Here is a 16,390-nt window from a genome sequence, read left to right as displayed (position 1 = left end):
GCTCATACATGAAAACGATTAGAATACGTAGCTCAAATGGCATCCTATTATTGCATGAAATACTTTTCTGTGTGTAACAGTGTTCATTAAATACGAGCCATACACTGTAATATATGCTCATGCCATTGTGATTTCTCCACAGTGTGCTCAAACGGCAGCTATGGACAGAAGTGTAGCAACTTAAATGTCTAACAACGTATTACCCAGCAATAACGTTAACTGAAAATAACATCAAGTGATGTAACATCTGTCTATATGCTAAAAAAGTAGCAATTAATTAAACATTTCTACGGAGGAAATTGCAATACATTGAATGATATATCTATAGTGTGATCATAATGACGGACAAAAACAAGACGAAATGACGAAGAGCTAAAATGGAGAGCATTCTTTGTACTTGTTTCCGACAGGATACGATCACATGTAAGATATGAAGATACACGTCATTTGCGTCATGTTTCATACGTTAGCTGCAAGACATTTGACAGTTTATACGGTAATGTTCCAGTCTGTGACAGCCAACATTACGGAGCTAACTGTGACAAAGCCTGTGCCTCCAGACACTGTATAGGGAGCTCTTCCTGTAACTCAACTGGAGACTGTGACAGTGGATGTGAGTCTGGGTGGACACTGAACGACTGTACAGGTAAAGCTGGTAGGTCGTTAGTGGAGTGAGATGATGAGGTGCGATGTCACTTTCAAAAATATTTCAAATCCACGATCACGGCCGTCTGGCACAACTAAGGATCACCACTCTGCGCAGAGTTATGATAGCAGGCTAAATTGTCTCATATTAGCACAAGAACTCACACGCATCAGGGACCTGTCATAGTCAAAACTGTTTTGCGTCCCTAAGAATAACCTGAAGAATTTAAGAAATTAAATACTATCAACCGTAAGGATATGTTGAAAAGATTATCGGTGACTTTGCTATGAAATTAGAACACAGAGGTTGACCGCTTTAATAGAAATTTCAGCCACAAATACAACTTGTTTACTTTCCCTTTATGCATTCAGAAGAGGCAAGGGTTCTACAAGCCGCCTATAACGCAGTTCATCTGGCTGTTGCTGTGGCAGCTGCATTCGTAGTTGGTGTTGTCGTAGGTGCAGTCGTCTGTTTTGTTTTCTGGTGGAGACGGAATAGGTAAATGCGCGACTATGTCACAAAGTCTTAAAGAACAAAAGAAATATTTCAAAAGTCAGTTTAATGGAGAAATATACGTCTTAAATCTAGAGACAGAAAATAATGTGGCTTTGTACCTCCTGTCCTAAAGCTCTGAATGCCCTTACATTCCAGACGACCACAGAAGACATCGGAATCACCCCCAACCAATGCATCGGACGCTCGAAATGACCAATCACAGAACAGTGATGATGTTGGCCCTGAAACTAGGATATATGACAGTCTCCATGCTGAATCTCCACATGACGCCAAAATCACAGGAGAGACATATTGCACCATTAAGTCTGGCAACACAGATTCAAAAGCCCATGCCCCAACATCACGTAATTTGTCCGAATCTGCCGGAGCACAAATGTATGAAAACATTGACAACACATCTCGAAAAATGGATGGTGCATACAGTGAGTAAGGAAAACATAATTGACTTCATGTGACACGCTTAAGGTTTCGTATTATGGTTTATATTTGTATTTTAATATACCCGTTTACTTGGGGGTGTCAAGGAGGATTTTACATATTAACCAAATTTTATCGTGTATAACTTTCTTGATTTGTTTTACCGGTTTCAATTCATGACTTCACATTAGTCTGAGAATGTGGGTTTGTCCCCTTAAATTATACTATGCTGTAGCCAAATGTCCCTTAAATAGTTCAACAATTATAACCATGTATTAAAACTTTCATTTTCATTTTTGTTGTAAATTTATGTCATAGCTTGCGTTGTCCTTATACGTTTATCGTAAATTTGGTTATGCACACATGAAATCTGTGTATCAATTGTGACCGTTGCTGATCACTGGTCATGCTTTCAGATGAGTCCCGATTTTGTTTGCATTTCCTTTATAGGCGCGAATCTCAATCCATCCTGAGACCCCATGACAGATTTATCAGGGGATGGGCGATGTTGTGGAGATTGATGACCACGATTCATGAACCCCATCCCTGTTGTTGGGTGGGATCACTATGACTTGCCAAACCCCGTTCTACTTTGTGGGAAGGAATCATTACGGCGGCCTGGGATTCATACTGGCACTCTTTGCTGACCCGCTCTCAGTGCTCAACGTGCACGATGCACGATGGCTACTGAGAATAGCTATAATTAAATATAGTCATTTTATTTTGGGGTAAAAGATACATTTGGGACAGCTTGGGTTTATGTGCACAAGCGATAAATGGTTTGTTGCTTTCTATTCACCATCATAAACGAGTTATGTTCAGTTTGAAGAGGAGAAGCATGATTGACACATTAACATAGAACGTTTATAACTTGGTATTCCCGGTCTGTCAAAAGAACTGTGGTCATTTACATGTCTGTTAGAGTTTGTATGTATATCCATCTGCTTAATTTCTGTTACCGAATGACACTATCGGATCTGAATAGAAATGACTTCGGAGAATAAAGTAATTGTCTTTTTATGCACATGTAATAAACATGTCATCCACAGTCCTTACCGTTACAAAGTTATACATTTAAGATATGATGCATTTGGAAAATTGATAATATAGGCATGATTCGAAAACAGGTTGTTTGCTTTGATTAACAGCTTCCGTGAACTTTCATGTCAATTTGTGTTCCTTGGTTCTCTGGAGGTGTGTTGGTAGTGTAGGTAAATATATCAGCATGACCTCCAAAACTATTCTTACGTGCAGCAATGATCTGTAATGTCAGGTTTGTTTAGTTCGCTGTTTAACTCCGCACTCAATAATATTCCAGCTATGTGGTTTGATTAATATCATCATATCTATCTGTTTTGAAATTTGTTCTGTTGACATTAAAGTAATTATGCTGCCATAATGTGTTTTTGTTGTTGCTGCTGGTGTTGTTATTGTGAAAGTCAGTACCGAAAAGTAGAGAGCTACGAACAGAAACAAACACAGTGTTAATCCTTCATAATTTCCAGCTCGTATCAGACATGTTTGCCAACCCGAGCAGAATTTCTGTTTCAGCTTAGATATCGATACATAACTATGGATACACACATATTACACTGATCGGATTTAAGTTCAATTTTCGGCCATCTTCGCCTGATGTTAAAAGATAAATTCTTTTATCTCTAATCATTTTGCATGTGATCACGTATGTTTATATAACATCAACAAATGCAAGTACATGCGAAATGTTACGAAATCACAATATTTGATAATAATATTAGTTTATATAGATACATTTTCAATCGCATCAGGCATATTTTGTATAGTATATTGTGAGTGTACTATGTTTATTTAACGCTGCAGGAAGTTTCATGTATAACGGGCGTATCCGACTGTGATTTATCACAAGCTAGATTATCCAATGGATATGCTAGTTGCAGTATTTTCCCGTGTTATTACTGTAAATTTCACGATGCAAAACGTTTTCAGAGATTTCCCTTCCTTTTATATCTTTATCAATGTCTGCAATTCCAAGCTGATCCTGTAACTTATTAACTTGAAGTAGTCTTTCTGCTAGTATACGGTGTCCACTTAATTCCTAACGCTTCAAACCGTTGTAGATGATTTCCATCAACTTAAAACTCATGTTGTTGCGGGCCTTTTACTCTTGAAATGTTTAATTCAAGGATTAATGTTTGTGTATCAAAGAAGATTTCGTGTCCAAACCACACCGCACGACAAGAACAATATGCAAACCACTTACATTTATGTTTGATGCTTTTCGCTGATGATTGTCCAGTTGACAGTTGTTGAATCTTTGTACACTGCTGCTTCTTCAAAAAGTACTGAACATACCATAACTACAACTTGAATATCATTTCGGGACAAATTCATGACCACGGTGTCAGGGTTATAGATGTACACATGTCCGCGTGCACGCACGCACGCACACACGCACGCACACACGCACGCACACACACACTTCATACAGTTGGAGTCATTGACAAGTACCCGTGAAGGTCCGGGTTAGAATCGATCTTCAGTAACCCATGCTTGTCGTAAGAGACGACTAACGGGATCGGGTGGTCAGGCTCGCTGGCTTGGTTGACACATGTCATCGGATCCCAGTTGCGCAGATCGATGCTCATGCTGTTGATCATTGGATTCTCTGGTCCAGATTCGATTTATTACAGACCGCCGAGGTATACAGCTGGAATATTGCTGACTGTCGCGTTAAAGTAAACTCACTCACTGACAGGTTGTTTTAGTTTCTTAGCAGTCAAAACGTCACAGCCTTATGGATATTCGACCAGCCACACAAGTTAATCTATCTTAATGTAACTCAAACTCTCCCCCAAAAATAGGATACACCATTGTACTTTGTACCTTGACATACGTGTACACATCGTACGCAGGTTTCCAATGATTAAGGCGGTCACATATATACAGTATATTTCAATGACGATGATTGCATGTTGAGGGGCCGACAGTTTGGCAATTTGACGGAACTCAGAACTAAATACATTAGCGCTGAGAAAGCTGAAGTAAGTATTTTGACCTAGGGATAGAAACTTGATCTACCTCATCTGCCGGATACTCGAAAAAAATAAGGTGAAGATAGTTGGCGTTGGAGAAATGAATTGACTGTCTCGGAGTGGTGTCTAAAACTAATGAAAATAGTCAGTGTGTCTTGAAGAGATGTCTGAAGCAATTCTATACAAAATGACAGGTTATACACAAATAACCACGTAGCTGTCATGACACGAAAACCGCCACGAACATCTCAATGATGTGAGTTAAACCTGGAACAGACAACCCATGGCCACGAATTGGTTGACAGAATTCTTCGGAGTCCCTAAACACTCACAATGAACTGATACTATCTTTCATAACGACTCTCAAGGTGCAATGAAAAACAACAACTACTCAAAAGATATCATGATTAGCCATAGTTTATTTGTGCATAGAATATATCTAGAACGTGAATCATTACGAAATATAGTTAATGTTAGATGAAAAATCTTTTCATAAATGTTCTTGTTATGTATGGCTTGTTATTGTTTGTTTACGTTTGCAGTCAACAAAGATACGCATGCATTTGTTGATAAGAGTGTTTTACAGGTCCTGTTCTTTTACTGGAATACTGTTGGGTTTGAACTCCCTATTGCTGATGTCAACGGCTATAGCTCAGAATGAAGATGCAGAATACGTTGAATTAGATTTTTTAGTCCTTTAGTGGATAATAGACGTAACGCGTGTGTGTGTATGTGTGTGTGCGGGCGCGTGTGTTTTTAGATAGAAAGAAAATAGTGAGGGAGAGACGGAGATGAAAACAGATGAGTGTAATGTAGATGTATATATAAATTGACAGACGAATCCGTTGGTATATGACCAGATGGTGGCCACATGAATACGTGCAAACACCTTGTTGCGGGTACAGCACGTGCAAATAAACTTGGACAAAGTACTGTGACTATGTGTCCGAGTCCACCCAGCTGTGAATGGGTACCTCGTAAGGATGGGAAAGCCACACTAACTCAGTGCGCCTGGCACTGAGTGGCTGCAAGAGTTGTATGATCCACAGGGAGTTGCGGTTGATAATACGACGTGTCGTTGAGATTGACTTCCAGTGATCGAGGGAACATCAAAGCGCCCTTGAGCAGCTGAGCTGGATATCGGCATTATACAAATGTTAGCATAATAATAATAGCGTTCCCCTGGGCAGGGTACACTTTTTAGTGGAACGACAGACAAGGTCAATTAAGGCTATGAATGTCAAAATGTGAATTGCTATGTTGAACAATGGCACAACTCATGACTGTTATGCATGGATTACAACATGTGAAGTAGTGGTTGTTTTCGTAAACGATGATGTGTACCAAACCCTGTATAAAAGTGAAATAGTCAAGGAGACATAATTAATATAATATACTAGGTTTTCAAAACAGTGCAGTATCAATTCTTAAATGTGACAAGATAAAGTGAAGATACAAAGAAACGAAAATAAGTAAATACAGTTTTGTCGGCACTCACTTGAAGAATGTTACTACATGTTGGTTTCTTAAAAGCCAGGCTATATACAGGCGCTTAGAGACTCAGTGAGGTGATGTTTCCGGTTGATACAATTGCAAATATCTTATTGCAGTTATCAATTTGAAACTAACAACATTCAATCCATTTTGCAGCAAGGCCAATATTAATCAATGTTTCTGTACATCTGTGAATAAGTATAATAAGTATCATCTTTGGATTAAGACACACATTAATTAAATACGTAACTGGTATATTGTCCAAGTTATGTGAACATCTTTCCTGTATCATACATCTGACCTTGGCAGATACAATTGTTCATTGAGCAATAACTCAGATCTGAGTACATATTTGGATATGAGTCCACGTGTACAGCCTGTGGTGCTTTACAACAGAAGGCGTCAGAAGTTGGCGTATACTCCATGTGTCCCAGTCCTCTGTCGAGTGAACTCCAGACACAGTCTCACGTCACTCTGAAAAGAAGGAGATGAAATCAGCAAATACTTTCCTTGTTTGTTAGAAGACGACAAAGTAAAACAAGCCTGCAACATATTGTTGAACAGATGCAACCTAATTTCTCCTGAATACCATTGAAATCGTCAGTATATTTGATAATTGAATCTGTTCAATCTGTTTAAAAACTAACAAAACTAAATTGAATATAGTTGATGCTCAAGGGGAACATAATTGCAACTGGTGTATAACTGTCCACGATAATACGACACACGTGTGTGTCTCAGTTTACCTCTGTGAATGGCGGACCTCCAAGACGTGTAGAGATGTCGCATGTTGTTAATGACGTCCACTCTACCATCGTCTTTGCAGTCTGCTGGCGATGTTTAGCAGAAGCACAAGGAAACGAAACTCCTCCACAGACCTGCGATCAAAATGGAATTCAAATTACTGCAGTTCACTTCACAATCTATTGCAGTGAATCTTTACTATGTGGCATGAACAGACACAGCAATTGTTTTCTCCCTTCAGTCAAGCTGACGTTGATATATCAACAGAAAGGCAATGTATGGACAAGGTGCTCTGCTGTCTGTTGTTTGACGCCGTACTCCAGTAATATTCCAGCACGATGGCGGTGCTTTGCCTACCAACCTACTTTGGTACACATAGAATCTCCACATCTTTAGATAATTAACACCGACATTTATATGGATGTACGTACTCTGTGACAACGGTGCACAATCCTCGTTTGGGATCCTTTGTCCACGTGAGGAAGTTGTCAGTCAGCAAGTTGAAACTGGGGTTCCTTGCCCTCCCCGTGATGTGGTAATGTTGAATGACAGTGGTGTCATCGTTATCCTATAACATTGAATGGTTACATGTTTCAGCCTGTTCACCTTTCTGGTACTTAATGTGTTTCTGTTCATGTTCGCGAGGAAGTGAATGTTTTCAACACTGTAGTCATTCCCCATGGTATGTGATAAGTGTGGACAGTAATACCAAACATGGGCAGCCTATTTGGTCAATTGTTAGCTCGTAAAGCCGAGGGTCCATGTTAGATTCCCCTGGGTTCTCGGTAGAAACGATTTACACATATAAGTCGAGTCACGACATTGTAACTCATGTGTTGATGTACACACAATAAATGAGTATTTATGAGATTAATATGAACTTGCAACCTTTAGTTTCAGCTCCATTGTGTTTAGAAGGATATCATCGGACAGCGCTGTAGACTTGGACATGCTCACTTCAAACCTGGAGGTGGCAACAGAAGCATCTACTGACGGGGAGATAATCCTGGAAGGAATATTTAATTTAGCTGAATAACAAATAGATCATGAACCCTATATCATGTCAATATCAACCGGAAATTTATACCCTCGTAATTACAACGTTCAAGTACGGACGTGGGACATAATTATTAAACCAAACCACTCCGTAAAAGATAGTAGAAATACAGTTTATTGTAAAAATGTATGTGTGTGTGTTTGTTGTTTAACTCTGTATGTAACAATATTCAAACTGTGTGACGACAGTATTTTATCAATCGAGTCTGACCCAGACAGTGATTGATAGCATGAGCATCGATCTATGCAATCGGATACAATAACACGCGTAAACCAAATCAGAGAGCCTGGCCACCTCTTACTGCATGCATGGGTTGTACATTCTTATCCAGTACTTTCAATTTAGATGTCAAACGTGCTCCATAATTATATTTAAAATTGCAGGTGGCAAAATCATCAAATAACATCAGAATCCCGTGTTTATAATTGTTTATACTAGAAACAACTGAAGACAAAAAATGACCTCTGTACATTTACATGACGAAATAGTCCTTGAGAAAGAACACACAGTTCAAATGGGCCTACCTACCAGTATAATTTTGTTCGCACTAAGAAAATGGGCCCATGTTATCATCTATACAATACCTTTCTCCTGATATCAGGTCATGCAAACATATATACTTACCAGAACATCTGCAGCATAGGTTATCAAAGTGTGCGAGTCACTGTTGTAAACCTGGTTCCACATCTCCTCTTTATCCGGAGGTGACGACACAATGAAGAATCCATTTAGAGATGCGTACGACTACGAAACAGAAACGAACATTAAAAAGAAAAAATGTAATTTTTAAGTAAAATTGATATTTTATACTTATCCTGACTCATGATCTTTGCTTATCTCCCCTTTCCCTTTCGAATGGCAGTGGAACACTTGAATCCCTTGAAGTTCCCGAAGCGGACGTACAATACTCACCAACGAGTTACCTGCCTTCCTCTCTCCCGCGCAAACGTACCATGTGACGTGCCCAGACTTGTCACTCTCTCCTTATATTTCGCCCATGCACTTGGATCTGCTGTGTAATCACAAGTGTCTTCAACGGGAGGTTGGGAGGGTTTGTTCGTCATGAGTCAGGATAAGCATAAAATATCAATTTTACTTAAACACTTACATATTTTTCCTTATCCTGACTCATGATCTTTTGCTTATAGAATCCGTCGGAATAGGTGGGTCAAGCCACTGGATTCAACAACTGTCCTTAGATACGTCCTGTATCCTCTTTTCTTCAAACACATTTTGATACGGTCCACACGTGTAACTGGAACACTGTTGGGTTTCCGTGGACTTGCTTGGTGTGCAGATGTATCAGTAAGTTAGTTCGCCAATCTGGTAGCGTGATTACTGGGTTTCCTACGTTTTCTAGTAGATCTGGGAGCCATACTCTCGCTGGCCAATAGGGCGCAACCAAAGTCAGTTGTAGATTCTAAGTCTGTTTGATCTTGACCAATACTTTTGGCAGAAGTATCAGGGTGGAAAAGCGTAGCCGTTTAGTCCTTCCCACGACATGCTCAGTGCATCTGTTGCCCAGGCTTGAGGATCTGGAACTGGTGAGACAAACGTCTGCATTTGTTTGTTGAACCTCGTGGCAAACAGGAGTCTATGGAAGGGAATCTTATTTCCCTTATGTTCCGAAACGCTTCTGGATCGAGCATCCATTCCGTAGGTGACGGGTGTAGTGGTCTTGAGAGAGCGTCTACCAGTACGTTCTTGGCTCCGGGTATGTGACACGCCTTTATCCAGATGTCTGCTTTCTGCGTAATCTGGAACAACTGGAATGTGAGCTGCAACAGGCTTGGCGATCTTGTGGATCCTTGCCGATTTATGGAGAACGCCACTGAGGAGTTGTCTGTGTGGATCATCAACATTTTGTTGTTCAGCGAGCTCGACCATAGTTGTAAGGCGTTGATCACTGCTTTCATCTCTAGTAGATTGATGTGGAGCTTTTGTTCTGTTTGGGACCACTTCTCCGAGGCCACTTGATCGTTTAGATGCGCCCCCCACCCCCCCCCCCATCCTTGCATCGAGGCATCTGCGTAGAGGTGTGTGTCAAAGGCCAGCTCTTGTAAATGGAAATCTTCTGTAAATAGGGTCGACGCTGTCTAGATGCTTTATGAGGACCCGTTGTAGTGGTCTTAGCTGTAACCTTCCTGTGTGCATCAGGTCCTGCGCCGAGGTTAGTAGACTGAGTAGAACTTGCCATGATTGTAGTGTTAATGGAGAGGTGACTGCTGGAGGAATCATGGCTTGTATCTTGACCCAGCGATCCTCTGGGATGACCATCCGATTCTCTGTAGTGATGAATCTTATCCCCAGGAATTGTAGATTGTTTTGGTTCCAATTCTGACTTCCTTAGGCTCACCAACCATCCCTAGTTGAGTGAGCATCTTGATCGTGAAGTTCAGTTGTGTAGTCTGAGTAGACTTGCATCTTGGTGGACCTGACTTCTGTCATCCAAGTAGAAGGCATTGCGTAGACCTCGATGATGAAGGTATGCGACTATAGGCTTGGTTATTCGTGTGAAAAGCCACGGGGCCGAAGATATTCCAAACAGTAGGACGTTCCATTGGTAGTGCTGCCATCTGAACAGGAATCGTAGATACTTTCTTGATTTTTGATGTATCGGGATATGCAGGTAAGCATCCTGCAAGTCTATGCTGGCCATGTAATCTGCTGGACGGACGAGTTGTTTCAGTTGAGGTAGGTGGATCATGCTGAACCTCTCTGGTTTCAGTAAGTAGTCTCTGTTGAATTTACGCATGTTGCATATCAGTCTGAACTTCTCCAAGGAGTTCTTCTTTGGTACTAGAAAAATTGGGGAATAGAAGCCTGGGGTGAGATGATTCCGATCTATTATCTCTACCGCATCTTTCGAGAGTAGTGCATTGATGGCTTCTTGTAGTCTGTCGGCCTGTTCCTCTGCATACTTGAAGACCATCGGGCTGAGGGTTAGCGGAGGAGTGGCTTTCAGTTGTACTTTGTATCCTTCTCTTAGTACCCGAGGAGGCGTAGTTGTCTTCTAGAATTCCCCAATTCTTCCAGTACCCTTGTAGACGTCCACCCACTGTCGATAGTTTTACAGGAACGGCTGGGGTGGAAGACTCCAGTCGTTCGAACTCTGGCATCAACGTCTAGTACCTCTGGAAGCTCTGGGGCCGTGGCCTCTTCCTGAGTTTCCTCTGTAGTTGCCGAAGGGTGACGTAAAGAGTCCTTCCGTCTCTGGAGTTGGAGTACTTCTTGTCCTTAGCTGTCTGTATTCCGGAATACCTGTACTCGTTGTTATATCTCTGGGACGTATGGCAGATGACGTTGGCCAGGGTATCTATGGTTTTAATCATCATCACCTCTCTGGAGTCTTGTGTGGCTTGTTTGGCTGCATCATCCAAGAAACCTCCAAAGATGGTAGGCGCCTCCCACGGAGCTCGTAGTAGTGGCTGCGTAAATGTATCATTCCAGGAGCAGGATGCCAGTAGACCCTGCTGTCTGCATATTAATGTGAGCCCGCCGAGATTGATGTGAGGTGGTCCGACAGGAAAGAACTGATCCTTCTTTGTGTGTGACGAGGGCCGAGTAGATCATCTTATCCTCTTCCGTCGTGGAATCTTGGAATTTCTTTATCAATGCTTCATTGATGGCTCTAGATCTTGCCAGTCTGAAGAAGGATCTTCTAGAAGCTGTATCCAGTTGTGATAGCTTCTTGTCATCCACTTTATACACCTTACTCCCTCACTCGTTCACCAGCTTGATGTTGTCATCCCACTCCGGCGCCTTCACAAATGGTTCCATGTGGTGTAGGGGGAATTATTAAAAGATGGTAGTTGCTGCATCTGGTACTTGGAAGCCTTCGCGAAGGCTGTGCGAAGGTTGTCCGGTACGTTGGATATAGGCTCGATCGGTGGGATTGTGACGGAGTCGAAGTCATCATCCTTCATCATGTAGGTGTAAACTTCGTTCCTATCTTTAGAAGGAGACTCCAAGCTCAACCTGCTAGCAATCAATGCCGTTACTTCTGAGTCTGAGAAGACGGGGTTCGTAGTGTCCTGAGTCAACGAGCTGTGTCTTGTTGAAGTAATACAGTATATCTCTGTGCGAACCTGTATCCCTTCGCGAACCTTCATCCTGGGTTCGCGAACCTGCAGCTGAAGATTCCTCCCTGTGCGAGCGTCTTTCCTGGGAGCATTCTCTTAGCGAACGTCTCCTCTTCGCGAACGTCTGCGTTGAGGCGATCTTGAACTAGAGCGGCTAGATGTAGAGGCAGGAACCTTGGAACCTTGGAACCCCATAGTTTCGCGAACTTGGACAGCGTATCATCTGGACTATCTTGTAGTATGACGAAGGTGTACGTAGCTCTGATGGGAGTAGATTTGCGCAGGCCTGGGGGGTTGCGAACGGTGTTGGCAGACGGGAGGCTCTTCCTAGTATTCGATTTTTCCTGGAATCTCTGCACCACCATGGCCATCATCTTGTTGGTGAACTGCGTCATGAATTCTCCAGGGTCGAAGTTCTGCATCTGTTGACGCTGCTGCGATGTTGTTTTCTGTGCCTCAACTTCTCTCCTCGAAGTAAAGGTCTTATGTCGGATAGCTGGCCTGCTGCGTCGTTGATGTTATCGATACTTCGGGTAGAAGTATAGGGGGGTCGTCAAAAACGTCTTTCTCGTGAGGCAGCACAATCTCTTCATTGAATGATTTCTGGTGTAGGTTTGCCCTCAGTTCTGGTACCCGTAGCCTTTTTCTGCGTAGTAGAAGAGGACGCTGTCTTTTTCTTAGACTGGGACGGCGTAAGCTGTGAGGTAGACGACCTTTTCTTTGCCCCCTTTGCCGCAGACTGGCCCTGTAACGTACTAAGCATCACATCACTATTATGAACATCAACAGCAAGTTACATACGGTTTGTAGGCTGATCTGCAGATTTATCACATGTGACTAGAGATGCCTTTTTCACCCAATCCATGGCACGTCTATAAACATAAGAAAAATATTGATTAAATTGTAGATTGGTTAAATCAATGCAATAAATACAACGCAAGTTGGATGAACATGAATCTGTACACGAAGGACACTGGGGGTGAGGATCAGCCACGGACAACCTGTGCCCACACACACAGCAGGATTTCATGAATTGTAAACAAGTTTACAACACGATGAAATCACGACTCAAAGTCAATATTTTTTTACAAATACTACATAATGATTATAGCCAAATCCATACACAGCTTAATTTAGAAGAATAGGCCTAAATATCAACGATAAATTGCCGTATACGGGACTCCAGTGCTCGCCCAACCATCCGCTTTGGCGAAAAGGGAGAGATTGACAAGTCGGGGCACGTCACATGGAACATTTGCGCGGGAAAGAGGAAGGGAGGTAACTCGTGGGTGAGTATTGTACGTCCGCTTCGGGAACTTCAAGGGATTCAAGTGTTCCACTACCATTCGAAAGGGAAAGGGAGATAAGCAAAATTAAGGATAAGGACAAATTATCAATATCATTGGTCCCATTTTACTACACAACATGTCTAATTGTGGTACTGGCTTATAATGGTCGTCCATTTTCATAAAGAGCGCTGAAAAATACAAATGGTTTATGTTTATGGAGTTTCCTGCATGATTGTATTCATCTTAGTCTGTAAATCACGGGGTAGAATGAAAGGTGTTAAGGCATATAAAGCTATTTGGCGGGAGTGATATATCGATAATGTATTTTGGAAAATAGATATTATTTCACTACAAAATGCATGACATATAATAAAATGAATGTGGTGGTGTGTGCTTCCTACTTACAGGCACGCTTGTGATCTTTGCTCCCTTGGGAGGCCCTGAAAGGTAATTTAACTTATATTGCCAATTCCAACTCCAAAACTATTCTCGAAAGTAGAATTTATACATGTATCTGGGTATGATATGCAGACCTAAATCATGTTTAACCAGTTATAATACACCTTTATTAGTTTAGCTTAATCTCTCATGAAATACATATTGCCACTATAACAATTCTGATAATACTGTACTCACCTCCACCGCTGCGTTTTAAAATCTTAAATGAAGAAGATAATCTCGTTAAGTACTGCATTTTGTGTAGATTCTGCACGTTTAATCATTTCATAGACACCTATAGGTTACATATGACTATAGTCAATTCTGAAGTCAACTAGTGTGAAAATTATCTGGAAACATGCAGTGCATATATACCGTCACTTGTCAGTGAACATTTGCTTTGAACAAATGAACAGTCAACAACAATGACAGGTATACCGTCAATTATCAGTCAACAGTTTGTATCAACATTAACAGGTCGGACACATTTTGTGGCTGATTTCTGCTCCAATCTCAAAAGGATTTTTGTCAATAAGTATGCCTACCTCAAGATGTTGTTGTACTGTCTTGTTGCCCATAGTAACATCTAACACCTGACCAAGGTCAAGGTGTCTAATGGTGGTGGCACCAAGAGTTGTGTCCCCTTCTGACACTGCCCTTGCCAACGCCTGGTAGATGAACAGGTACTGCTCCTGGGTACAGAGGGTATTATGTTTAGAACTTATCCACAATGACAAATCAATATGCTATACCATTTGTATTAAGAACGATTGGTGAGCGACTGCTTTGTTTACAAGTACCTTTGTCTGTATCATGTTCTTCCTCTGCCCCCTCATGATGGAGACGAAGCTGACGACGTCCACAACGCCCTCTGCCTTTGCCTGCTCCACGAGGCTGTCGATGGTGATGTAGGTCCCTGTTCTCCCTATACCAGCACTAAACAGGAAGCGGATAAACAGTAACAAATGCAAGGACGCATTCTTCAAAACGTTGTATGATAGAGATGACATATCATTGGCGTTTGTTTCTCTGTGTATAGATCCATTTATTTGCATCATTGAGTTTACACAAACAAGGTCATTGTTATGATCATTTACACAGTGCCCCACACTACATTAGATATATGAGGTGGAAACAGTAAGTTAATTTGAAATCAGTCACTTTGCACATCACAAACAAAGGAATTGCAATGGTGGTACAAAATAGAGCGGCAGTACAGATATAGTAGCAATGTAACATAAAAGGACGCTTCCCAAATAGGCCTAGGCTTAGAATCCAGGGAGAAATATGATCACCATACCGCTGGTCTTCATGTAATGTTACTGAGGCAAGAGTGCGCCCCTTCTAATCATATAAACAGAAACCAGAACGTCTTCTAACTGAAATATGCTGAACAAATGTCCAGACCACGTTTAACTCCCAGTCTACATATCGTAACTAGCACATCACTGCATCTTAAGAGAAACAATGGTAACACACTTGCAACACTGTTTCACAATGAATATCAGTGTGTATCATAACAAAAGCTATAATTATACCAATATATAAAATCAACGAATTATATAGTTGATTGTGTAACAACTGATACCTTTTTCAAAATTTGCGCCTCAAAAGGCTATTGATTTAGTACTTATTGAGAAACAAACCTGCAGTGGACTATGATCGGCTGAGTTTGTTGTCCAGATATGACCTTGACCCTCCACATGAAGTCCAGCAGGGCAGCAGTGTCCGGCACGCCATGGTCTGGCCAACTAGTGAAGTGGAGGTGGTTGACATCCCGTTTCTTGCCTTCCTGTCGTCATAAATGATTATGCATCACTCAAGGGCAGATGCTGATAACACACTGTTGACAATGATAATGTATTCTTGAATACTCTATTCAAAATGTTAATATGCTCTGAAAGTGTTGTTAACAATATATTTTACTATTCCATTTAACATGTTAATGCTTTGGTATCCTCCGTTAAGGAAAGTGCACCGGTGAGTAATTAGTGTGTAAGGTATCACATTGTATTTATCTGATGTGCCGGTTAGATATAACAAACAATTTACCAATAGGTATCCCTTTTAGCACACCAATAATCTACCTTCTCATTCTGAACAGCCAGCTTGGTGATAGTGTAGTTTGCTAGTTGTGTTCGACCTGCCAGAGTTACTTTGATGTCACCAAATGTCACGCCATCCTTCTCTGGCCAGTACTGTAGACACTTCATCTGTAAGATAGAGAACATGTATGAACAGGGGAACACACAAACAAGCAAAGTCGCTTGAAGACTTGCCATAAAATATGAAAATATTGTTCTTTAAAGTCAGATACCTCACAAAACCAAGTTCATACCTTGCATGCTTCCACCAGTCCTGTTACCATGACAACAGTGTTGCATCCCTCCTGCCAGATCATCTTCCAGAAGTCCACTAGTACATCCGGTTTGTATGGGCCTGTGTGAAATATCAGTTGGTACTAGACAAATGAATAGTTATAACATAACACTTAGTGAGGTTGAAAGGAAGGTAATAACTAACTTCTATTCATCTACATTCTGGCATTTCAACTCATAAGTACGTCTTCTTGGCTGATAATCATTTGGCATTACCTTGTGCTGCTATGTAACGCTTCTCTGACTTGTAACCCTGGACGAAGACAGAGTGAAAACAAAACACACTGTTACTACAAACACTAATGTATTGTGCGAACA

General features: G+C 41.3%; 2 protein-coding genes and 1 long non-coding RNA gene across 5 annotated transcripts in view; 1 reads left to right on the top strand and 2 right to left on the bottom strand.

Annotated features, from left to right (window-relative positions):
- LOC124268015 (multiple epidermal growth factor-like domains protein 10) overlaps window positions 1–2,565 on the top strand; it is a 51,861-nt gene extending 49,296 nt beyond the window's left edge. For 2 of the 3 annotated variants that reach the window (XM_046703018.1, XM_046703019.1), the window contains 3 exons: window positions 509–655; window positions 1,018–1,144; window positions 1,298–2,558. In XM_046703018.1, the coding sequence (XP_046558974.1) occupies window positions 509–655; window positions 1,018–1,144; window positions 1,298–1,592 (569 nt within the window). In that variant the 3' untranslated portion in view covers window positions 1,593–2,558. Of the gene's footprint in view, window positions 1–508; window positions 656–1,017; window positions 1,145–1,297 lie in introns of all 3 variants that reach the window. The other variant, XM_046703014.1, reaches the window with a different exon arrangement.
- The window catches only part of LOC124268013, a 67,189-nt gene that overhangs the window by 38,699 nt on the left and 12,100 nt on the right, over window positions 1–16,390 (bottom strand). The window contains exons 14-22 of the mRNA XM_046703010.1: window positions 16,289–16,325; window positions 16,033–16,133; window positions 15,782–15,907; window positions 15,341–15,486; window positions 14,495–14,630; window positions 14,240–14,386; window positions 13,893–13,914; window positions 13,662–13,696; window positions 8,510–8,629 (exon numbers count right to left, since the gene is read on the bottom strand). Coding sequence (XP_046558966.1) covers window positions 8,510–8,629; window positions 13,662–13,696; window positions 13,893–13,914; window positions 14,240–14,386; window positions 14,495–14,630; window positions 15,341–15,486; window positions 15,782–15,907; window positions 16,033–16,133; window positions 16,289–16,325 — 870 coding nt within the window. The remainder of the gene's footprint in view (window positions 1–8,509; window positions 8,630–13,661; window positions 13,697–13,892; window positions 13,915–14,239; window positions 14,387–14,494; window positions 14,631–15,340; window positions 15,487–15,781; window positions 15,908–16,032; window positions 16,134–16,288; window positions 16,326–16,390) is intronic.
- On the bottom strand, window positions 5,808–8,311 carry LOC124268018. Its single transcript, XR_006896179.1, has 4 exons — window positions 7,717–8,311; window positions 7,260–7,396; window positions 6,831–6,962; window positions 5,808–6,558 (listed from the first exon to the last, which is right to left on the bottom strand). It is a non-coding gene; the product is annotated as an uncharacterized LOC124268018 (long non-coding RNA).

This window comes from Haliotis rubra, unplaced genomic scaffold, assembly GCF_003918875.1.
Source record: "Haliotis rubra isolate DU_JTF1 unplaced genomic scaffold, ASM391887v1 Scf1355, whole genome shotgun sequence".
In the NCBI taxonomy this organism is placed as follows: Eukaryota; Metazoa; Mollusca; class Gastropoda; order Lepetellida; family Haliotidae; genus Haliotis; species Haliotis rubra.
The sequence above is the reverse complement of the archived record's forward strand: the minus strand, read 5'-3'. Positions and strand labels throughout refer to the sequence as shown.